The sequence below is a fragment of the Camelus ferus genome, chromosome 12 (assembly GCF_009834535.1).
Source record: "Camelus ferus isolate YT-003-E chromosome 12, BCGSAC_Cfer_1.0, whole genome shotgun sequence".
In the NCBI taxonomy this organism is placed as follows: domain Eukaryota; kingdom Metazoa; phylum Chordata; class Mammalia; order Artiodactyla; family Camelidae; genus Camelus; species Camelus ferus.
In genome coordinates this window covers 31,355,300-31,380,461 of record NC_045707.1, presented here as the reverse complement: position 1 = coordinate 31,380,461, position 25,162 = coordinate 31,355,300, and the positions used below count along the sequence as shown (strand labels likewise).

The window sequence follows — 25,162 nt, the reverse complement described above, 5'->3', positions numbered from 1 at the left end:
CCAACCTAGTCTCTGTCCCGGGAAGCGCAGCACATAACCGTAGCTCTGAATGGAGCACTTTCTACTGCTTATGGGTCCACAGTGAGAAAGGTAGGAGATGCGGATTTTATCACAAGGAAGGAAACACCCCAGAGAGTGGTGAAACCCCTGGGTGCATGACTCTGACCTGCTTACAGTTCTTTCATACCCCTCCCTCCACCCCATGTCCACCATGCTTACAGACAGGCCACTGACTCTATTGTGTTGATTTATTTAGGACCATGAAGTGGACTGAGGAATCTGAGTCTTTGGGGAGACAACCAACAGCATCTCCACACCCTGGGATCACACTGATGGGCCATTTCAGCAGTACAGGATCACTTTTTCTCCCACCATTGGTGACCCAGTCAGTGAATATGTGAGTCTGATACTCATTCGTTTGAGCATTTTGTAACCTCTTGCCTGGTTGGAGGGTGAAATTAAGCTTTCTTCTTTAGGAAGTGCTGTGATGACAGTTGAGCCCTCCCCTCTTATCTGGCAGTCTTAAAGTCTCTCCTGTGTGACTCTTGTGTGACAGTCTAATTTTATATGACTTTCTCTGACCTGGCCAATCAGAATCCTCCCCAGCTTGCGGGTGGTGACTTGGGGCTGTGCATGGCAGTGCAGTGAAGTTCTAAGCCCCACATCAGGCTCTCCAGCCTGGGGTTCTGGCATTGGAAATAGGAGGAGACCCCAGGACATCTAGTTTTGAAGGCTAGCAGGGCTTAGCTCTAGGAGCCCCAAAGGACTGGGGGAGACAGAGACTTCATTCTCCTTGGAAGCATACACACAATCTCATGTGCACCAGATCCAGTTTGTCATGGACGAATGCAGTGCATCCATTTATAGTTCATAAAGTTATTTATATTTTAAATAAAAAGTACTCATATGTATGATGGATTTTATATTTTTACTTTTATTTACCTTGGTGCCCGACAATGATATTAGAAGACCCATTTCCTGAGACAAAGTTGACTATTAGGAGTCAGGATCACTCATGAACACATCCTCACCCTGTTTGTCCTGACTGATGTGTGACCTCATGTCATTGGAAGAGGAATTTTCCAAGATAAAACCAACAATCTTCCTAAAAACCTCAGGAAACAGGTCACAGGATGGGCTCCAGGTGGAATCCCTTTCCAAGGTAGAGCTTGGTTCAAGGTAAAGTTACAGCATTCACCAGCCCTGAGACCCTTAGGCGATTCACATCCCCTCTGTCTTCTCACTCATAAAATGGGTTATTGAGAATGTTGCATAATTGGAAAACTGCACTTTGAATTTGATCAGTTGGCACATTTTATTGCTCAATGTGAGACCTCAATACCTTTGATCTGATGTTAATTTGTAATTTATCAGGGGTCCCGGCTCCTGAGAGTTGGAGGGAATTTTTGTTGACATTAGGAGGAGACCCCGTATCCTTGAAGCCTGCTCACCCTGGACGGGATTCAGTCCCTCCAGGCTGGGGGATCCTGGGGCCAGCAAAGCGCCTGAAGCCCGGCTGTGAGACCAGGAAGGCCCAGCAGTGCGGTTGGAAACCAGCACCGCTGGGTCTGTGAGGAGTCGGGGTCAACTCCCCACAGGGCAGGATCTGGAGTTTCCTCCCAAAGGGCAGCCCACTCTCCTGGAAGTCAGCCCTGACAGGGACAGACATAGAGGCTGGGACCAGCAGTCCCAAGAAAAATGGGAGGTACTAATCTTTCCAAGTATGGTGACCCCTGGGGAGCTCAGCTCCAGGGAGATCAGAGCCTCATAGTGGGAGGGATTGTGATGCCAGGATTCCTGCCTTTACTGCCCCCTCCACTCTCAGCCCCTTCCCAGAGTCGCTCCACCCTGGCCCTTTGTCCCCACCATGCACCCTGGCTCCCTCTTTCCTTCTTGCCTCATCTTGTCTCTGCTTATCCCTATCCAGTCCCCCTGTCTCCTCCTGTCACTCTCTAGGATTTGAGCCCCACCTCTCTCAATCACTCACACACTGTCCCTCTCCCTGCCTGTCTCTTTCTCTGTCTCTCCCCTAGGCCCTCAGGCCCTGGGCTCTGGTCCAGCCCTGTCCAGGGCCACAGGGCCCGACCTCTCCCAGCCCTCCCACCCTCACTGCTGCGTTGTGGCCCCGGCCCTGCTCACAGTGGAGGACCCAGTTACAGAGGCTGCTCACGGTGGTATTTACTGCTGCACCGCTGTTCCCACCTCTTCCTGGGCAGCACAGTCACACCTCGACCTGTTGGTGGCCCAGCCTGGACCCCAGAGCTGCTGCAGGGCTGGCCGCCTCCCCCAGCTGGAAGGAGGGAGGGGCCTGTGGGCTTAGGGGGCTACTGGGGATTGGACTGAGGGACCTGTGAGGAGCCAGATATTTTCACCCAACTCCTCTATGTGAATGGCAGAGTCCCAAACCACTGACCCCTGCCCTGTCCGTTTCTCACTAAGAAAATTATGGGCAGATTATGGGAGCTCCTGAGACTTAGGAGGGAGCTGCTGCCCTCAGTCCCCCTCAGAGTTTGCCTGGAATCGGGGCTCCTGGGGCAGCTGGCAGGGCCGGGCCGGGGCACAAAGCCTGGACTAGTGCGGGTCCCTCTCACTGGATTCTCACAGCCACTCCTGGCACCTCATCCTTTCCTCACCGTCAGCAGTTGCCCACTTCACGAGGACAGATATGAGGGTCTCTCTGACCCTTGGGACTAGCAGGCCCTGCGTGCTCAGTATTTCTTGATTGAATGAACACAACCACCCCCATATCTAGACACCAAATCTTCCCACCACCCCAGAAGGATTTCTCAGGCCCCCTCACAGCCAATGCTACCCCAAAGCATAACTTTGCTTCTGCCCCACCCGGGTAGTTTCTGCCTCTTTGGACCTGTTTGTACATGAGTCACCCAAGTGCAATGTAGGTGGTGTGACAATATGTAATTATATTTTATAGTTATATATATTTTTGGCCATAATAATAGGGTTTATTTTCATGTATGTATCATGTACCTAAGGTTAATGTGTCATCTACTGGTGTACTACAGATAAGGATGGCCATATAGGTGTGCCAATGTGGTTAAGATGGTTTGCTGTTAAGATCTTCTCCATCTTGTGAACGCTGTGTCTGCCTTTTGTATGAAGTGCTGAGCGAGGCGGAGTGAAGACCTCCCACTCTGCTTGTGTAATTGATTCCTCTTGCACTTCTGTCATTCTTTGCCTTACATGTTTTTCAGCCACTGCCCAAGGGAAACCCTGGGAATTTGGAGAAGGAAGGAGCGCCCAGAAGTAGGGGGCAGGGGACCTGGGTGGAGAAGGACAAGAAAGCATAAGGTCGGAAAAGTTTGCATTGAGGACCCAGGGTTGGATGGCAGTTGGTGGTGGGGGATCAGGTAGGGGGGGCCCATTCTAAAAGTGAGGTCACCCAGAATGTCCACTGTGAGGTGCCAGCGGTGAAGGCAGGTGACTGGTTGAAAGAGAGTATAAAGCATCATCCCCTCCAACTGCTCCTGAGAGTCCGTTTGACCTGCTTACCGGCTGACCTACTGACCTGACTGAACCCTCCTTCCTCCCCTCAAGAGCTTGATTGACCTTCATCCTTTCTGTGCCCCCTTCTTCTCCTACTAAGTGCCCAACCCCTCTTCCTGTCACACTCCCTCCCCAGTCCCATCCCCAACCCCTCCCCTCCCCCCTGCTCCCCTACCCCTTCCTTCTTCCCCTCCCCTCCCACCCTTCCTCCTGCATGGGGACCTGAGGGCCCCTGAGAGGACCAGGACATGGAGGGGATGAGGTCCCACTTGCTGGGGTATCCCACATCTGTGAGTAACCCATACCTCATGAGCTGTGAGTAAACATCGGGCGTCAGGGGCTTCCTCCTTTTCCCTGGGCTCTTTCACGCTGTGGTTAAGGAACTGCTTTTTCATGGGATCCTTGATGGGAACTCATCACTTGTGAAGACCGGGGCCCTCAGGACAGGTTTCTTGACCAGCCTGAAGTAGCCCTGGCCACCGGCGTCCTCATCAAGATCTGGGTCCTGTCAGGACCTCTTGGGCCAAACACAGCACGGTTGACGGGATGAAACCTGAAATTGTTACTTTATTGCAGCAAAGAAGGAAGTGTGAATATACTAAAAGCCATTGAGTTGTATGTCTAAAATGGGGGGATGTGTTAATTATATCTCAATAAAGCTGTTTTTTAAAAAGTGAGCAACTCTTATTTACTAGAAGTCATAGTTAGACTGGCTCCTGGAAAGCTTGTGAAGATCCTGCTTCAAGCTGTACACATTTGGGGTCCAGCCCCTGTGCAGTGTGTGTTCCTTGGAGCACACTCTTCCTAGTGGTGAAGCTCGGCAGCCCTGGGAGCAGTGGGATCTAAGCATTGGGTTTGTGCTAGTCTGTTAAACAGTGAAATGTCATTTGTGCTCTGTGCTTTCCGGTTTGTTAACATCTAACAACTGTTTTTTTTCTCTTTGAAGTGTATTCTTTCCAGAAATTTTAATGTAATGAAAATATTCAATAGCCCTATAATTTAAAAAATATTTTTATTGAAGTATAGTTTTACAATGTTGTGTCAATTTCTGGTATACAACAGAATGCTTCAGTCATATAGGAACATACATATATTCATTTTCATATTCCTTTTTACCATAAATTACTACAAGATATTGAATATAGTTCCCTGTGCTCTACAGTATAAGCTAGTTGTTCATCTACTTTATATAGATAAGTATCCATGAATCTCAAACTCCCAAGTTTTCCCTACTCACCCCTTTCCACCCCTGGTAACCATAAGTTTGTTTTCTATGTCTGTGAGTCTGTTTTTGTTTTGTAAATAAGTTCATTTGTCTTTTTTTTTTTTTTTTTTGATTCCACATATAAGTGATATCATATGGTATTTTTTCTTTTGCTTTCTGACTTACTTCACTTAGAATGACATTCTCCAGGTCCATCCATGTTGGTATAAATGGCATCATTTTATTATTTTTTATGGCCAAGTAGTATTCCATTGCATGAATATGCCACAGCTTCTTTATCCTGTCATCTGTCAATGGACACATAGGTTGTTTTCATGTCTTTGCTATTATAAATCATGCTGCTATGAACATTGGGGTGCAGGTGTCTCTTTGAATTAAGGTTCCCTCTGGATATATGCCCAAGAGTGGGATTGCTTGATCATATGTTAAGTCTATATTTAGTCTTTTGACAAATCTCCATACTATTTTCCATAATGGCTGCACCAAACTACATTCCTACCAGCAGTGTAGGAGGATTCCCTTTTCTCCACACCCTCTTCAGCATTTACTGTTTGTGGACTTTTGAATGATGGCCCTTCTGACTGGTGTAAGGTGATACCTCATTGTAGTTTTGATTTTCATTTCTCTCATAATTAGTGATATTGAGCATTTTTTCATGTGTCTATTGGCCATTTGTATGTCTTCCTTGGAGAATTGCTTGTTTAGGTCTTCTGCCCATTTTTGGATTGGCTTGTTTGTTTTTTTTCTTATTCAGTTGTGTGACCTATTTATATATTCTGGCAATTAAGCCCATGTCAGTCTCATCTTTTGCAAATATTTTCTCCCATTCCATAGGTTGTCTTTTTGTTTTGCTTATTATTTCCTTTACTATGCAAAAGCTTCCAAGTTTAATTAAGTTCCATATGTTTATTTTTGCTTTTATTTCTATCAGACTTCTAGCAAATTCTGGGTCACCCCTTTCCTTCTCATCTTGGAGGCTGCCCCCAGGGACTCTGTGTCCAACTAGGTTGATGGGAGCCTTGAGAGCCCAGTCAATGTGAAAATCAGTGGCAACAACCTGCTGGGATATTCATAATGGGGAAATGCCTAGGAGTGACATGACCAGGAGGTGGACGAGTTGTCCTCCCTTTAGTGAAGTGTCCATGTGCAGAGAGTTGATTTCCCCAAAGCAGAGAGTGTCCTTTATGTCCTTAGAATTGTCCAAATATAAAGAAAATTCAGGTACATACTGTGAAATTTTCACTCTGTCAGGAAAAAGCACCTCCACACCCAAGAAAAAGAGACTGAGAACACCTCATGGATTAAAGTGGGTTTGTTCTGATGGGCAAGCACCAGATTCTTAGGGTTATTTTTCTTAGGAAAAATCAAGTGTCAGGAACAACCTTTGCACTGAGGCAGAATCATGCCATATGAATCCTCCAACTCAAGAGGAATCTATTCTGTTTCTTTTGAGCCTACTAAGGAGGACATTTCTAGGTAATCTTTGTTGGAATTTTTTTCCCTCAAAGGGAATGAGGCTGAGTTCTCATAGGTTAGTTAAGCCCTCTTTCCCTACCACATCTTTGAGCATTTGGATAAACTAACTTGTCCTCCTCCACCATTGCTCATGGCCACTGACTGTCAGAACCTGGGTTCATTGGCCCTGGTGGATACAGTCTAGGTAGGAGTCAGCTACTTATGTCAGCATTTAGACAGTGCCGTGTGTAACAAGCATACCCATGACAGACGGTGTTTTACCAGTTAGTGACCAGATGGTGTTTGTCTTTTTGTGCCTTTGATCTGCATGTCTGTCCTTTGTGCCGAGAGCCACTGCTCTCTCAGACAGCAGCTACACAAAGACCGTGCATGTTTCCCACCAGCACACATTTTACTGACCTCAACTGTGAGAGCTGACAACAACAATGTTACCAATTTCAGACGCTGCTTTCTAGAGAGGTTTTATTTGCACAAAACTGAAGCTTGATGTCTTGATGTTGAATTAGTACAAATTGCATTGTGCATTTATTCCCTCCTGCAATACTTAGAAATCTAGTTTTGACAAAACTATGTGTTTGTCTTTTGTTTTGGTGACCATACATTCCAGAAATACTAATTAGCTCTCATGGTTGCTGTTAATTGACGTAGGTGCAACACTATGAAATATGCATGTGAATTATTTGTACTGACTGTTTTGAATCCTGTTTTTACGTAACTTCATTCTCATAGTTTTAATCATTATACAAGACTGCTGAATTATACAAATCCTTATATATTTCAGAAGTCTGACATTAGGTGCTCTGGTTCAGAGTCAAAGTGAACATTGAAAGAAAACCTCCATGGTTTTTAGAAAGTTGGGCTAAAATAAATTATAATTAATTTTTGTTGGAATAGTAACTTTGGTATTATGATAACAGTAGCTGATCCACGTTCTCAGTCATGTCCAATCTATAAACGTAAAGGTATATCTCTCTGTGTATTAATCTCAGTTTTATTTTAACACATTTTCATTGCTATTTTCCCATACATTTTGGGTATATTTTTGGAGATATTTCATAGGAGTTTATTCAGTTACTTCATGAACATACAATAGAAGATGAAGGCTTCCCATCCCCTGTAGGCTTGTGCTTGCTTATTTTCAGTTTCAAGTTGGCTTCTACATTCATAAGTTAAGTTCTTTAACTATTTTTAAGATATTTGCAATGTGTCCGTCAGCAAAATCAAAACTCTAACATTTTGTGGATCAGGCTTTTTTGTATAGCTTTAGTGTGGTGTATTTACTTGTAATATCAGCACCTTTCCAATGAGTACAGTTTGTTGATATTTGACGTATGTGTGCAGCAATGAAACTTATCTCCAAACAAAGGCAGTAAACATACCCACAGTCCCAAGAGCTTCCTCCTGCTCCATTTGAACTCAAGTGTCCCTTCTCTCCTCTCTGAGGAGATACTTGAGGGGTGTGGTTTAGGGTTTCTAAAGAGGATTCTTTGTGACAGATATACTGTGAGTGTCTCTGAGATTCCTCATTATCTCCAATATTATTTCAGGTCGTCCACACTCTGATTCTCCTTTCCCATCCTGGGCCTGATGTTCATGGAATTCTGCAGGGTGCTACTGTTCTTACTGCCTGCTGGAGAATTTTTGCTTTCCTGGTGTTCATCTGGAGGACCGTCCTTGCTGTGAGTATTACTAAAGTACCTTACACGGTCCTTTTAATCACACCTGCCAGGAATTTTTATAGTCACTGGACATTTTATTTGCACTGCCTAGGCCAGAATCCAGAAGTCCAGACCTTTTCTTTGTTTCCTTTTATGTTACTAACTTGAACAGAAGTTAGTTAAGTGGAAATTTTGCTTCTTGAAAATGGTAGCTGTCTTTCCTGCTGTTGCTTGTGCTTTTGTTACAGCCATTGCCCACTATCATTCTCATCTGATGTCTCATTTCATGTCCCCCCCTTTTTTAGTGGTCTTGAAAAATCTGAGGAACTCACATGTTACAGTTGTTTATCAATTCAGTCAACTCTGTATAAGATTTCCAAACAACTTTCATTGAATGATAGGGGTGTATCTTAGTATAAAGATTTTCCCTTTATTTTTCTTTTAGTTTCTCCTCTCTCTCTCTCTCTGACATTTATACAACAATCCAGGTTCTGGACTACAGTATGGATGTTTGGTTTGACAAAAACAAATTAGATAAATGATGCATTAGTGTATTTATGACAATATATTATGAAAGTAAAATAGTTCACTGTAATCAAACATAAATATGCATTATGAAAATTAAGTAGATTTGTGTTTATTTAATAGAATGTAAAGAGATCTTTTGTTCTAAGTAAATTATTTACTTTTGTGCTCTCTATCAGAAATGGTGAGTGAAAGATCATGCCTTAAGTAGGAAATTCTGATTTTTCCTGATTTTTTAATTATATGAATCATTATGCTGAACCAAAGTGATACTTGTAATTTCAATGGATTACTCTTCTTATATTTTATTAGAAACTATATATTTACTAATTACATGTTTTGACATCAAATTTAATGTTTCTTCCTCTCCTAGGAAAAGCCTCAAAAGTATCAAGGTAAGATATTCGGGTCTAGTTTTCTTTGTAATATTTTCTCAATACTGGGATTTGATGTGGGTTTTAATTCAACTAAGAGCAAACACAGTGACTTCTGATGTCTAACTGACTTCATAACTCTTGAAAGTTTTACTCCTGGGGATGGTGTATAAATGACACCGTGGAGGAAGTTGGCATCTATTGAGTTAAGAGACCAGGAGGGTCACAGGAGTAGGGAGACTAGGATGAGTTTAATTTTGTATAGAAACCTTTAGGAAGTAGGTGATGAGAAGAGTCTTAACATTTGGAGTGAGTACCTGACATGACCTGGCTCTTGGTGAAAACTAAAGGTGCTGAAACACTACTTGAGCCTATCAGGACTCTCCAGGCTTAGGGAGGGATGCAGATGTAGCCAGCTGGTGTGTGTCACAGCTGAAGGGAAACCATGGACTGTGACTCAGAAGTGAAGGGAGCCATTCATGCCAGCGGGGACTTCATGAAAGTGATTCAGCCTGAGGACACAGCTTTCTTCACAGACCCTGCTGACTGAGTGGGGCTGTGTGCGGCAGGCACAGTGGCTGCCTGGCGCTCAGCAGGCCCTCGAATGCTGGTGTTGGTCACAACGGATGCAGAAGTGCTGGTGTTGAGAAGAGGGATCTCAGCATCAGAGCTTCCACACTGGGCAGAGAGAAGATGCATGTGTGCTGTGTGGTCAGATGAGAGAATTAAATGCCTGAGAGAGGAGTCTGGAATTGAGGGCTGCATTCTAGAGCTTTACATGTGGGCTTCCTCTGTGACTGGGTGCTTTTTGTGTGCTGTTTTCCTGAAGCAGTGATGGGAACATTCTCTTCCTGGCAATGGAAAACTTGTCATTTAGGTACTGTGCATTATCCAGGTCCTCCAGTGACATTGTACCAAGTGTTTAATCCCAATGACCTTGTCCTTCAGGGCCCCAAGCATGTTTTTCATGAAAGATGATCCACCAGGCAGCAGGAAGACATTGGAGGCCTGTGCAGGTCCAATCAGGAGACATTTTGAACTTGCCTTCTGTGGTGCTGCCAATAGGGCCTGGATGTGGGATGAACCTGCATGGAATAAGGGTTTTTTTGTTTGTTTGTTTTTTAAACAGGGACACGTTTACTTACCTTAATAATTGGAGGAGAGAATGTTAAGGGGATAGGATGCTTGGTTTTTCTATTTCATCTCTGGTGATGTCAAAAGTATTTGAATTGAATTTTCTAAGAATGGTGCTTATAGCTGGGAGAGAACTTAGGAGAAGACTTTTTATTGTGTTTCTGCATCTTTGAAAATAATTGAACTAGGAGTCTCAGTGATCTCACATTTAAAATGCCACTGACTAAAATTTGCTTTCTTTAGGCACAATAGTAAAGCTAAAAAGTTAATTACACTCATAGTGCCAGCCAGGTTTGTCTCTGCCACTAATCTATTGGGATAATTCAATTCTACTGGGTTTTCCTACCAATATGAGAAATTGCTTTATCTCCTTTTAGTTACTATAAAGCACATAACTGAGAAGATCAATAATTTAAAGAATGAAAACAGAGAACTTGCAGAAAATATATCCACTTGGGAGCAGAAGGTATCATTGTCCTTTTGATATTTTTTGTGACTTCACCTTCAATCCCTTCCCCCTCTGGTAGTTCAGTTATTTGGCTCTCTTTTCTTTCATCCCACTGTCCTGTCCCATATTTTCTATAAGAGATCTAGATTCAAAGCAAGTGTCCTAGATAAAAAACAAATTTCTTCTGTAGAGCATAGGGAACTCTACTTGATATCTTATAGTAACCTATAATGAAAAATAATGTGAAGACAAATATAGGTACATATATGTGTGTGACTGAATCATTATACTGTATACCAGAAATTGACACACTGTAACTGATTATACTTCAATAAAAAAATAAATAAAGCAAGTGTCATAGATGTAAAGCACTACTTTCTATATTAGTGGGAGGGGTTACACACAAGATAGGTTAAACTAGCAGTGTAATTAATAATTGTAATTCTGTTTCCTTTATTGCATATTTGCATAGACAAATGATTCAAAGAAATGCTTAGAGGAGACCATTAGGCAGAAGAAGATGTTCTCTGACGAAGCACTTAAGTTTAAGGTACAAACATCTTCTTTTCCTAGATTACATTCTGAAAACAGAAATGAAAGTAGTGAGTAATTGTTACTGATTCAATATGTTTTTGTTGAAGGAGAACATCAAAACCATGGAGAGGGTTAATGAATATTTGAATTACTTCATTCAAATTGTTCAAGTGAAACTGCAGTCAGCAAGGGATCAGAATGCCAAGCGTCAGTGCTCAGTTAAGAGTCTGGCTGCCACGTTGACCATGATTGGGTTTCTGAGGCTTTTTGTGCACTGGATAAGCTGAGAGCTCCAGCTCCTCTTGCTTTTGGGCACAGTAGACTGTGGGAGCTTGGGAGCTGAACCTCCCTATGAACAATGATCCAGAATTTCACGGACTAAGACCTCCGTGACTTTTTTCTATGGAAATATGTCTTATTTTCACAACCTAGGGGGTTTTCTCACCACTCACACTGCCCTCCAAGATACATAGAAAATGCCAGGAAATACCTGAGAGGTCAAGGAAGTTATCTAGCTGAGTTGTACAGCCCTTGCTCTGTTGATGTTAAACAGAATTTTCCATGTGAATTTGGGGAAACTTTCTTTATATTCCACTAGGAACACTCATTTATGAGCTCTTTGACATGAGCAGTTTCCCACCCTTGCTTTCCCCTTATCACCCAGGCATGTCTTCCATTGTCCAGTGAGGAGGAAGTTTGTGGAAGCCAGGCAGTATTTGTGCCTGAAGGCCTGTCTTTGTTCTGCATTTTTTATGGGCTTGACATTTGTCCTGGGCCCAACCTGGATCAGCTGCCATCACATGGAAACTTAGGGGTGGCTGTGGATACAGGCTGAGAAGGGACAGGATTCCAAATGGGATGAAGAGAAGCGACTGCCCATCAGAACAAACCAAGACTTGCTGGAAGAGATTGACAGGCTGGCAATGAACGAGGACCAGCTGAAGAAGGAAATGCAAGACACAAAGGGTCAGAACTAGCTGTTTGGAGTCCCATTGCTAGAACCTGAAGTAAGAGACCCTGTCTGCTGTAAACTCTCAACTGGATCAGACACTGCCTTTGACCCCAAGCCAAAATTCATGGAACGTCCCAGATGCTTTCAAGCATGTGTAAGGGGATGTATGACACTTGTTTTCTTTTATTTTTAAAATTTGTATGTTCAGAATCCTTTCACTGCCTTAATATCTTGTAGAGAGAATGCTCACCAAAGTCTTTGGACATGTACCAGAGCTAATATATTTATTTTCTGTGGTTTGTTTTGCACTTAATGAAATAATTTATTTTTGAAAAAAAAAGTTACACTTTTTAAGCATATCACCCTGAGTTTTCATTGAAATCTTAGTACATGCTTTGTTTCTATCCTGTATGAAGATACCAGAAAAAGGAACATCTCCTCAGAACTTGAAAGATGCTGTTTCAATGAACTCTTCAGGAATCTCAGAGATAAGTGCCTCCAGTTGCAACAGGATTTCCACTGTACACATTAGCTTTCACAAGGAACAACAATTTCACGTCTTAGAAAACTAAATGTTGATAACTATTCAAATTATTTTTCTTAGGAATTTAGTCATCAATGAGAATGTTTTAGGTTGAAATTGCTCTTAATAAAGCTCATGTCCATGAAGCCAAAATGAAATCTGAAGAAATGCATGTACAGGAGGATGTTCTGCTCAGCAGCAAGAAGAAGAGAGTAAGAAATGTTACTGACCCCCAGAGATACTTACATCAGAGAACTGAACATCACTTTGTCAATGTTTCATTGTACTGTGATGCACATAAATCAGATGACCCGTCTTAGCTGTTTCCAAATGTATGATCCTTCTTGTGTTAAGTACATTCACATTGCTGTGGATCATTACTTTTTGAACATGTTTTCTCACATCTGTCTTACAGCCAGGCATTTTGAATGCAAGATCTGAGGATTCGATGCAGAGAGCCGTGAATACTGAGGAATGTAACCTGGAAGGTATGTTGCTTGTTGGGAAGAAAACCTCACATGTCAGCTTCCTGGGAGATGTTATGGCCTCTGTTCTAGACCCTCGAATGAAATAAATATCATAATAAAGAGAGTCAAGTTTTTTTTGTTTGTTTTCCAGTGCATATAACAGTTATCTTTACACTATACTATAGTCTATTAAAGTGAGCAATACCGCTATGTCTAAAAACCCCAATGTTGATAACTTAATTAAAATATACTTTATTACTAAAAACTACTAGCCATCATCTGAGCCTTCAGTGAGGTGTTATCTTTTTGTTGGTGGATGGCCTTGAATTGATGTTGGTGGCTTCTGACCAATCATTGTGGCAGTTGCTGAAGATTGGTGTGGCTTTTGCGATTTCTTAACATAAGACCACAGTGAATTTTGTCACAGGATTAACTCTTCCTTTCAGGAACAATTCCTCTGTAGCAGGCAATGCTATTTGATACATTTTACACACAGTAGAACTTCTTTCAAACTGGAGTCAATCCTCTCAAACCCTGCAGTAGTTTATCAGCCAAGTTCATGCACTCTTGTAAGTCCTTTGTTATTGCAACATTTTTCACAGCATCTTCACCAGTAGATTCCATCTCGAGAAAACAATCTCTTTGCTCGTCCATAAGAAGCCGTTCCTCATTTGTGCACAATTTATCATGAGATTGCAGCCATTCTGTCACGTCTTCAGGCTCCAATTCCAACTCTAGTTCTTTTGCTATTTTCAGCACATCTGCATTTCCCTTTTGCACTGAAGTCTTGAGCACCTCAAAGTCACACATTGAGATTGGACTCAGTTCATTCCAGACCATGGTTCATGTTGATATTTTGACTTCTTCCCATGAATCACAAATGTTCTTAATGGCATTTAAAGTGGTGAATCCTTCTCAGAAAGTTTTCCATTTATTTGCCCAGACCCATCAGTGGTATCACTATCTGTGGCAGCTAAAGCCTTCCAAAATGTATTTCTTAAATAATAAGACTTGAAAGTCATAATTACTCCTGATCCATGGGCTGCAGAATGGATGTCATGTTAAGCATGGAAACGGGACTCATCTCATACGTCTCCATCAGAGCTCCTGGGTGACTGGGTGCATTAACCAAGAGCAATAATATTTTGAAAGAAGTGTTTTGGGTTTTTGCTTGTTTGTTTGTTTGTTTGTTTTTCTGAGCAGTAGGTCTCAACAGTGGGCTAAAATATTCATGTTGTAAACAGATGTGCTGTCATCCAGGCCTTGTTCCATATATAGAGCACAGAGTAGATTTCCCATAATTCGCATGGGACATAGGATTTTCAGACTGTTACATGAGCATTGGCTTCAACTTACTGTCACCAGCTGCATTAGCCCCTAACAAGAGAATCAGCCTGTCCATTGAAGCTTTGATGCCAGGTGCTGAATTCTCTCCAGCTATGAAGGTGCTGGATGGCCTCCTCTTCCAATTTTCTGCATTGAAAGTCTGTTGTTTAGTGTAGCCACCTTCATTAATTGTCTTAGCTTGATCTCCTGGATAACTTGCAGCAGCTCCTGGATTAGCTCTTCCTGCCTTACCTCGCACATGTATGCAATGGAGATGGAATCTTGCCTTAAACTTCATGGGCCAACCCCTACTGGCTTCAGATTTTTCTTTTGTAGCCTCTTCCTCTCTCTCAGGGTTTGCAGAATTGCTGAGAATTAGGGACTTCCGCTGGATTAGGCTTTGCCTTAAAGGAATGTCATGCCTATTTTAATTAAAATGATAATGAAATATTTCAAGAATTACCAAAATGTGACACAGAGATAAGAAATGAGCGAATGCTGTCAGAAAAAAAGTGTTACCGATAAAATTTCTGGACTCAGGGTTGCTACAAATCTTTAATTTGTTTTAAAAAAATGCATTACCATGAAGGGCAATAAAATGAGACATGCCTGTAGTAAAAATGAGTTTGCACTGGGAAGGCAAAAAGTGGATTCCTGCCTTCAGGATTCTCTCCTTTCTCCACTCCCCACCAGATCCAACCTCTTGAGTGCACATGTACACACACAAGACAATTGTTTTATATTTACAGAACATGAAGGTAAAGTGGAAGACCACCGTGCTGCATCGGGATCTGTGAAACTGGGAGAGGAAGCGAAATTCCAAAGACTGGAGCAAAGAATACACTTCCTTAAAGAAATTGCTGGACAGTTAAATACGTACATTGAAGAGTAAGACGTTCCCATGTTAATTATGACAGATAATGTCATGTAAATGAATGTGTGGAATTACATAGATATAATGTTTCAGGATACTTACCACCATATTTTCTTTACCATATTCAATCAGTTCAGATTTGTGTTTACTTTTCTGCCTTGATTTCTGTAATCTGCTTCTGTTCATTCTAACTGGTTACCAGAATTCTTGTTTGTATTTAGTTTGAGATCTTAGTGGGTTCTTGGACCAGATTTAATCACTTCATTATCTGGATCCCCCAGATCCATTTTTATTGTCCTTAGGTTTCAACTGCATCATATTGTCAATGACCTGCCATGCGTCTATCATTTTTATTAAATTCTAGACATTGGGTATAAAGTAGAGAAAATTTGAGGCCTAGAGTGAGGTTAACTTGCTGCAGAGAAGATGGGCATTACAGCTGGCAGGTGATCAGGGAGCCAGCAGTGCTGCATCCTGTCAACCCAGTTAGTTACCAGTTACCAACTGAGATCAGTCAGCGTAGTCAGCCCTCTTGAGGCCAGTGTGTCTCCTGTCCACCTTTATTCCTGGCATGTAACTCTCATGGAACCCAGCTAAGGTCTGTGGGTCTCTCTAGGGATCACCTGCACTGATGGACCGTGAGCTCCAGCTGTCTGACTGCGGTGCCCGTGGTGGGGTAGGGAGTGGGTGTGGCACAAGCTGCTGGACTGCTCTGCATCTCAGTAGTTTCCTCTGCAGTTAACGGATGACCCTTGGGGAAGGTGGACCCAGTCCTGGGCTTCCTTCTTCTCCATCTTGGCCTCATTTTCCTTCCTGGCTTGTTAGCAGTTTGGTAATTGTGGAGGTCATAATTTGTCCAGAGTTTTCTGTCATTCTCAGGGGGAGGTCATGGACTTCACACCCATTAACCCACATTCAAAAACAAACATTTTCTTATATTTCCTAAAGAATCAGGTTTTCCCCCAAGCTTCAGCTGAAATCAGGGCTCTCCATGGGAGAAATCAAACAGGTCATGAATGCTTGCTTCATCCTAATGTGTTTGGTTGTGATGACTTGGTCAGGCCTTGTTTCCCACATTGGAACACAGTGAGCTCACGCTGTCCCAGTCACAGAAGACTGGGCCTGGGAGGGCACAGAGTGCATCTCACATGGGCTTTTCATGTGTTTACTTTATGTCCAAATGAACAGGGATGGAGACGCTGAAGAGAAGCCCAAATACCAAACACTTGCCAGAGGCCTGAGTTTAATTTTTGATCTCTATTAGTGGGGGCCTTTAATTCCTTCCTCTGTATTTGTCAGTCTGTGCATTTATGGGGAAGGGTGAAAGGAACATTGAATTCTTCCCTTCCAATTTCTGGGATGGAAAACTGGCAGAATTTCAGAGTGTCTTTCCCCTCTCAGGAAGCTGGACATGAAAAGATGTGAGCTGGTGGAAAAGAAGCAGCTATTAGCAGTAGAAGAGAAGTTGAAATTGGGTGAAGAAGAGACACAAAAGTACAAGTGAGTTCAGCTCCTGAACACCTGTGGCTCAGAAAACCCCTGATGGATTTTTAAAAAACTTTTCTCAAACGTTTAGACACAATATCATACACAGACCAAAACAAATGTTCAGAAGTCATTTGTATAGATACTTCACACAGGAAAAAAATGTTAAATTTTACACATGTTAAGTTAAAGTTTTAACTTGAAAAAGTATTAAGTGACTAAGATTCCCTGATCCCCAGTGCTGGCCAGCCTGTGTGGAAAGAAGGTTCACAGAGATGTTTCTGAAGGTGCCATAAATTACTATCAACCTTAGGAAAGCGGTTTGGTGTAACATCAGTCACATCAATACGCATGACCGCACCACTGGAGAGACCCACTTGTTGTGAGCCTGAGAAACAGGATAAGGATGCAAGGAAAAGACGAATCAGACTTGATGGTGAAAGAGACTCAGTACAGGATAAATTAGGGAAACGCTGAGGACGGGAAAGGAAATTATGCCAGGCAGAACCTGGCAGGCATTAAGTAATAATGAAGGAAGGAATTAATGCAGCAACAGCTTTGAACCTACTGCGCATTTATGGTCATATGAAATGTGTCTTGTACGAGTAGATAATGTGTGTAAGTGTGTAGTTTGGATAATGTGGACTTGGGCAGGCTATTTAAAATCATACCCAGCATTGTGTTTTATCTGATGAAATAATTTGTAACTCATAGGAGAAGACTTGAAGAATGCCAAAGGCAAATGCAGGAAGCAGAGATCGCCTGGAGACACCAGGTAACCTGCCTTCCTCCTGACACACTGAGTCCTTAGCACATGATGCAGACAGTTATTGTTGCCCTGAGAATCCCTAGCCGTGGGGTGTTTCTTGATGTGTTGAATTTTTCAGATCGCTCTTGCTGAGAAGAAGGCCCAAGACAACTGGGTAAGAATTTGTTTCCTTCCTTCCCTTTGTGCACAGTTGGCCACAACTGAGCATCTATGTGTTTTTCTCCTACAGCTCAGGGCTCAGGCGTTGGAGAGGGAAAATGCTGAGATGAGAAGGGAAGTCGCCTACCTGAAACAAAGGTACAGAATTTTGACACATTTTTAAGGGTGTTTTGAGATTTTTAAGGATTGGTTGTTTCGTGTCTAGTAGAGGAGTTGGTGATGTAATTCTTACTGAAGCCATTCTTTCTCTATCTTTAAGACTGGAAGCAATCTCCAGACAGAGGCAGGCAGAGGAATACATGAGGCAGGAGGCCATCCTAGGAGGACCATACGGGCTGCACCCTCCACTGACATGTAAGGAGCACACTGTGAAGTGCAGCAGCTTCATTTCTGCTGCAAAAGCCGCCCAGTGGGCTCCTTGTCCCCGTGGGTAATTGTTAGGTTTCCTGGACACTGTACCATACACTCACTGCAGAGAACAGGGTCTCAGTTGGTTGACAAGATGCCGTTTTCTTCACATGCTGCCAGCCAGCAGGGCTCTGTCTCCTGTGAACGGTGGAGCTCATGCCCCTCCAGGGACTGTGGGCTGCCCTGCAGCCTCTTGGTTGGTTTGGTTGGTTGCTGTGTGCTAGAAGACATGAGCGTCAGAACCCTCTTCCCATCTGGAGACAATGTTGAAGGCTGAATTCTCCTGTTATTTCAGAAAAATAACATGCACAACATTTTAGAATGAAGGCAGTATGTCCTGATGAGAAAAAAGTTTCTTCATTTGCCTTGGTGGATAAATATTCTGTTCAAGATCTGCTTTAAGACAGCAGGCATCTCTTCACTAATTTTGCAGGTCCTTTCATTCTTATAAAAAATGTTGCACAGTGATCTAGAGTAGCCACTTAGTGATATTACTATGCAATCTCACTCTTCTAGAGTTGTACTTGTAACCCTAAAATCTTCCAACGGAGTCTCCATAGAATTCACCAGTCTTTTGCCGATTATTACAGCATTAGTCTTTCTAAGGCTGCTGCTTTCATAAATACTTACGTGACACCTGGCCACTTATACAAGACATGTTCTGTCAGACAGAAGGATTTCAACAGTTTACCAACAGGCGGAGGAGAAATAGGTGGAGCTCATGGTCAGGGTTTGTTGATATTCTTCCTATGAAAGACTCTCCTTATTTTAATTTTTAACCTATGGTTTAACTGTGGTTTCACCTGAAGTGTATTGTGAGTCCCCTGTGTTAGTGTTGATTTCCAGGGATTTGAGCCCTGAGCTCCCATCCAGGTTGATTAGTTATGAAAACACCTGAACCAGGGCTCTGTGGTGTCCTCCTCAAGGGTCAGGGGTCCAGTCCCCCCTCGCCCTCGGGGGTCACCTGAGACACGAGGGAGACCCGCGGCCTCTGTGAAGAGACCGGGGAGTGGGCGGGAGTGTGAGCTCCTGGAGGAAGGCATGAGGGTTTGTGCTTCCTCCACACAGTCTGTCAGAGAGAACAAAGCTTCAACACTGCTCGGCTGTGATCAGACGCAGGACCTGGGGCAGGACCTGGTGCTGCCCCTGTGAGGAACGGCAGCTCCTTCCCTACTGAGGAGGCCGAGGAGCCCCGGCTAAATGATCTTTTTCCAGTTGTGTTCCAGGTGTCATTTTGTGCTGGAGCTATCTCTGGAAATACCTGGTTTCTTTTCAAAAACCCTCTCCTGGCCTTGCCTCCCGATTGTCTGTTCTGTGATGTGTCCACCGCGTCATGACTTTTAAATTCAAACTCTTCCCCAGGAGCGAGGGCCCCCCCCTTCAGGCCATCGCCTCTGGTGGTGCCTACAAAAGACGTGAGGGAGGGCTTAGAGGCTGAGGACCGCAGACTCTGATAGTGTGTTTCTCGAAATAGCATGAGGAGGGTGAGCCCTCACTCCACACTGACTCCTCCTGGTGCAGCTGACTCTTTCCTGACCCCCTTCACTTGGGCTTGCTCCTGGGTCACAGACTATTATCATCATCATTATTTTACTCCTTTCCTGGTTCAGGTCAGGTGATTCTTCTGGTTTAGAATGTCCATTCTAATTTTCATAATTGAAAAATGAGAAAAGCCCTCCCTCCAACTTTATGCCGTGTGCTTTGTGCAACTTTGAATCTTCCTGGATGTAGTAAGTGTCACAACCCACCACTGTCTTTTCTCTTAGGTAAATGTGTCTTCCATGCTCCCTCCAGTTGTACTCTTAGTAGAAAAGCCTGAATCTCAGAGATGTTGTATTTGTGGTAGGAAATATATGCTGGAAGTGAAACAGCCCTCAGTGAAAATGCCTAACTCCCTGCAGGGCCGATTCCCACCACAGTCCTCACGTTGTGTTCCTGTAAGCAGGGTCGGTGCTGCCCTGGAAGCCGTCAGAGCTGCTCCTTTATCTCATCACACATCGTGGGATTTTACACATGAGCTAAAATCACTTTTGTATTAGTGGTGGAATTTAGACTTCCCACTTTGCTTTTCCGTAGGACAAATTTAGTCTGCGTTTCCTAGTGAACTTAAAATTCTGACTTACCTGTGAATAAAGATGAATGTAGCGGAGCCTGACTACCTTCTGAGGACAGCATTGTCCCCTCAGAAGCACTTTGCCAGCTCCCCCGCAGGACTCCAGGATGCCCAGCTCCTCAGAGCTCTTTGCGCCCAGGGGCAGCTCCTCCAGGGAGGAGAAGAGCCCTTTGTCAGGAGGGAAGCAAAGGAGGGCTGATCAGGGTCCTGCAGACAGAGCGAGCACCCAGGCGCGGCTCTAATTCCGCATGTGGAGCATGGGGCTCTTCACGTCCTTTCCTTCTCTGTGTTCTTAGTCCACGAAAAGCAAGCTTCCATGGAACTGGGGAAGGTGGCAGGGAGGGGGTCCTGCACAGAGAGGCCGCCTGTCGGGAAGGTGCTATTGTGTCAGTTTGCTGGAACCTCTGTTCATCCTCCTCTGGGGCAGGACCCTTGCCTTCCTCCACTTACAGACACAGGCGGTGACGTGTGGTGACAGTGTTTTATCCCCGTGGCCTCCTGTGCAGCCCAGGCTGCAGGCAGGCCCCAGAGGGGTGGGCTGAGTGTGTGGGACGGTGCTGCTCCCTGGGAACCTGGTGGAGGGGACGGTGCCAGGTGCTGATAACTGCTGCGTGGGGTTTCAGCTTTGGTTGATGTTGGTGCTTTTGTCTGTCATCCGACACACCTCTCCCTTCTGTTCTGCGGATCAAAACGTATGCAAGTGGGGCCTCAGCAACAGCCACAGCCACCAGTTTCTCTACCTGGCAAGATGAAAGCATATTCCTCTGTTCCCTTGCTGAGTCTTTGCAGAAGAAGGGGAGGTGTCACTCCAGGGCTTTGCAGTGCCCGGGAAAACCTGACTGAGGACATTGTAACATTCCTCTAGTTTCTTAGCACATTTGATGGACTGTGTCATTTCCCCATCCTAATCTGGGAATCAGGTGTCTCATGTAGGGGAAAAAAATGGCCTTCTGACAGAAGGCAGAAATGTCAGTTCTGTACATGTGCCTTCAATATAGACCTCGTTCTGGGCTCTGGGAGGGATGAAGCGCACCCCGAACTTCAAGGGCTTAAGATGTTCCTTCAAGGGATGGAGGTGAGAGAGAGGGAGACAGAGACACTCATAACAGACAGCTTGTCATCACCATAACAGACATGCCAGTACAGGGCCCCGGAGCACAAAAGTGGGACACGTGAGCCACCCAGGAGTATACAGGAGGGTGTGGAGGGGAAGGAAAAAATTGAGGGGGTGCCCAGTGGGGGGTTGTTGGATTCACTTAGATGGATCTGGAAGGCCATTCCCGGCAGGACGGGCAGTTGGGGTGGGACGTGTGAAGGCAGCATGAGGGCCTCACAGAGCCATGTGTGTGTTCAGGGGACTCAGTGTTTCCGTGCAGGGATCCCCATCAGAACCCACTGTTGCCAGAAATCCCTTGGTTCACAATGTCATATAAAGATGACTGTTTCTCTTAGATTTCTGAAAGTTCTGGATCTGGGTGAAAGAAAGCTCTGGATATCAGAGAAACTGAAACTTAACTTGGTTTACTCAGGATATTTTGTGTGGCTGAAGGTTATTTTTGCCCCAGTGATTTGAAAAGTGCAGGCAGGATTTAGATCAGCTGAGCAGCTGCCTCGGTCTTCAGCGTGAGGTAGGTTCTTTGGGGGAAGTCAGGGGTGATCAGGGGACCCCCCTGCAGGACCCCTCTCCCCACACCCCTGCTCCCTCTAGTCACCACCCCGACTGTCAGCTTGGCGTCTGCCACGTTTATGTCACAATATCTGATTTCTGATTCTTTGCTTGAATTCCTACAGTTCAGCCCCTAACACCAAGACTCAGTGGGACTTCCACAGAGTCTCGGCTTTGTTGTCCGTGAACCAAGGGTAATATTGGTTTCTGATGTCATTGTGAGGAAGATCGGGTCAAGAACACATATTATTTTGCAAAATGACTGGGACATATCTCTCACTCAGCATTCTCATAGTTTAAAAGAAAACGTCTGCACACAGAATCATCAAACGATATCCCGGGAAGTACATCAACTTAAACTAAAGATAAAAAAGCTCAGGCCCAGAGTTTACCATTCTCTGCTTTAAAGATAAGGTGAAGAGTCCCTTTCTTCTATTAAAACTCACGCCCTACTAGTTAAAAAAGGAAATATAAGAATGAGAATGTGCACATTCCGCGATCTGTGTCTGAGATGTGAAAACAATTATTTTCATTATATATAGACATGGACATGCACACATGAACTACAGTGTCCATCAGAGGCCATACGTACATTTGAGAGGACAAAATTGGAAAAAAATAAGATCCCATTAAAATAAATAAAACTCTCTTTCTCTTACAGCACAGTCAGTATGAAATTTGAAGAGGACCCTGAGCTGCGGCAGTGATACATTTAGAGTAGATGTCAGAGGTTCATTATGGCCCAAATGTCTCCCTGCTCCATCCTGCCCCCTCTGACATTGTCTCTCCTATTGTCACCCCAGTGAACCTGTCACAGGTCTCTCTCTGTGTCAGTGTCTGCATCCTGGAGTACCAGTGGTCACACCCTCTCAAGGGCTCACAGTATGATTCATGGGCGCACAATTCACAAACCAGCAGAAGCTAGGGTGATGGGACAGATAGATGCAAGGTTACCCCTTTGGGGCAGCAGTGACTGCAGGGGGGCCCAGGAGATCCTTCTGAGGCGGTGGACACAGCCTATGTCTAGATCCAGTGACGATTGTTTCTTCAGTCTATAAACACTCACTTGGGCATGTGAAGCCTGTCGGTCACAGGGGCGCCTGGTCATGAGATAGATGACCAGAATGCAGTGGCCATGTCTCATGGTGAGGAATGGGCAATGTGCAGGAGTGGCCGTGGGAGTCCAGCGAGAGGGCCCCGCGTTAACCCAGTCTTGTGCCCCTGCCCCACGTGTCAGCTGCCCCAGCCGCCCCATTTCCAGGCAGACTCTGAGGGGGACTGAAGGCAGCAGTTTTCTTAGTAAGTCCCGTGAGCTGCCTTAATCCTGTGACAATTTCCTTATTGTGAAATGAGCAAGGCAGGGGTCAGTGGTTGGGACACCAGCACTGCCAAGGAGAAGGTGTTGGGTAGAAAAATCTGGCTCCCTTCTGGCCTCCCACACCACTCCCTTCTGCCCCAGCTGCCCCTGGAGCCTGCGGGGCCCTCCCTCCTTCCAGGTTGGGGAGGTGGCCAGCCCTGCAGCAGTGCTGGGGTCCAGGCTGGGTCACCAGCAGGTCAAGGTGGGACTGTGCTGCCCAGGAAGAGGGGCGAACAGCAGTGCAGCAGTAAAGGCCAGCATGAGCAGCCTCTGTAACCGGATCCTCCACTGTGAGCAGGGCCGGGGCCACAACGCAGCAGTGCAGGTGGGAGGGCCGGGAGAGGAGGGGGGCCCTGTGGTCCTGGACAGGGCTGGACCGGAGCCCAGGGCTTGAGGGCCTAGGGGAGAGAGAGAGAAAGAGACAAGCAGGGAGAGAGACAGTGCATGAGTGACTGAGAGGGAGAGGTGGGGGTCAAATCCTAGAGAGTGACAGGAGGTGATAGAGGGGGACTGGGTAGGGAGAAGCAGAGACAAGATGAGGCAAGAAGGAAAGAGGAAGCCAACCCAGGGTGCATGGTGGGGATGAAAGGCCAGGGTGGAGCGACTCTGGGAAGGGGGCTTGGCCCAACCTTCACCAAGTCCCACAGCTGCCACTATCAGGGCCCCAGGGACCAGCAGCCCAGCCTGACAGGCACCATCAGCCCTCAGGACGGGGCTGAGAGCCGCGCCCACTGGCCACTGGCCACTTCCTGGTAAGGAGGACCAGGAGGGCTCCCCCCAGCACCACAGCGGCGCCATCTGTAGCTTCAAAAAGACCCTGTGAGCAGGCACCATCCCGTCCCCGTTTCACAGCCAGCCGACTTGGCCCTGTCTGCAGGGCTATTCACTTTCCTGATGCTTCTTTCCCAGTCAGGCCGGTGCCCCTGTCCTGAGAAGGGAGCCTGTGACAGGCCCGCAGGCCTGGGTCCCACCTGACTGCCCTCCTGTGCTGGGTGACCTGGGCGGGTCTCTTCCCCTCCCTGGGCCTCTACTGTATGACCGACAGCCCTTCTCCCCAGCTTTCAGGGAAGTGGGACCCCAGCAGGCCCACCGCTCCTGGCCTCCCAGGCCCCTGGGCGAGCATGGGGTGAGCTCTGGCTCTCGTGGGAACTCCTCTATGTGTGGGGTGATGGCCCACGTGTGCTTATCATTTTTTATGGGGTCACATCCTGCTATTTCCATCTAGAATGGGACTATCTACCCCGGAGCCTGAAATTTGGTTTTCCAGATTTTTCTAAATTGGCCCTTGTACAAAAGAGCCGCTCCCCTGGCCAGGATGACAAACCCAGTCCTGGTGAGGAGGCCTTGGCCCTTCCTACTCCCCTCACCTCACTGCTGCTGGTCACCCCCAAACTCCAGAGACATGCCCACCCCCTGGAATTCCCTGCTCCCCCTCCCCATGCCAAGCCCAGCCCCTCTCTCCCCACCTTGGAGGCCCTGCCTCCTGAGGGAAATTGTGGGGCTAGTAGGGTCAGGACTCCAAGCCCTGTATCACAGCAGGGGGCACCCCCGCTGAGTCGTGAGAGGCCTGGAGGCGAGGGTGGGGCTCTGAGCCCCAAGATGGGCTGTGTATCCTTCATCAGGTCACAGCCTCTCAGCCCAGCATCATAACCTCACATAGCCTTCTGGACCCACATGGCCGGGATGTCACTCACTCACACACTCAGGCTCCAGCCCCTCTCCCCACCCCCATGCAGGCACTTACAAGGCACACATGCACATACAGGGACATGTACACACATATGCACGGGGATACACACATACAGGGACACACACACACAGACACTAGTACACACACAAGGACACAAACACAGGCTCACCTGCCCAGCTGCCAGGATGCCACTTTTTCATTATCTTACATGTGACTGCTTTAATAAAATTCTTTAATACATGAATATTCAAATGTAAATGCTGGAGAAGGTGTGGAGAAAAGGAACCCTTGTACACTGCTGGTGGGAATGTAGTTTGGTGCAGCCATTATGGAAAACGGCACAGATTCCTCAAAAAACTAATAACAGGTTTACCATATGATCCAACAATCCCACTCCAGGGCATATATCCAGAGGGAACCTTAATTCAAAAAGATACATGCACCCCAATGTTCATAGCAGCACTATTTACAATAGCCAAGACATGGAAACAGCCT

The 25,162-nt window shown here is 45.4% G+C and overlaps 1 protein-coding gene across 5 annotated transcripts in view; it reads left to right on the top strand.

Annotated features, from left to right (window-relative positions):
- LOC106729551 (transport and Golgi organization protein 1 homolog) overlaps positions 1-24,904 on the top strand; it is a 31,370-nt gene extending 6,466 nt beyond the window's left edge. For 3 of the 5 annotated variants that reach the window (XM_032493313.1, XM_032493314.1, XM_032493315.1), the window contains exons 5-16: positions 257-397; positions 7,753-7,884; positions 8,762-8,783; positions 10,274-10,362; positions 10,817-10,894; positions 12,769-12,841; positions 14,896-15,022; positions 16,422-16,520; positions 17,220-17,280; positions 17,393-17,428; positions 17,504-17,571; positions 17,693-22,259. In XM_032493313.1, the coding sequence (XP_032349204.1) occupies positions 10,865-10,894; positions 12,769-12,841; positions 14,896-15,022; positions 16,422-16,520; positions 17,220-17,280; positions 17,393-17,428; positions 17,504-17,571; positions 17,693-17,867 (669 nt within the window). In that variant the 5' untranslated portion in view covers positions 257-397; positions 7,753-7,884; positions 8,762-8,783; positions 10,274-10,362; positions 10,817-10,864 and the 3' untranslated portion in view covers positions 17,868-22,259. The other 2 variants (XM_032493316.1, XM_032493312.1) reach the window with 2 other exon arrangements.
- The last annotated feature ends 258 nt before the right edge of the window (positions 24,905-25,162 follow it).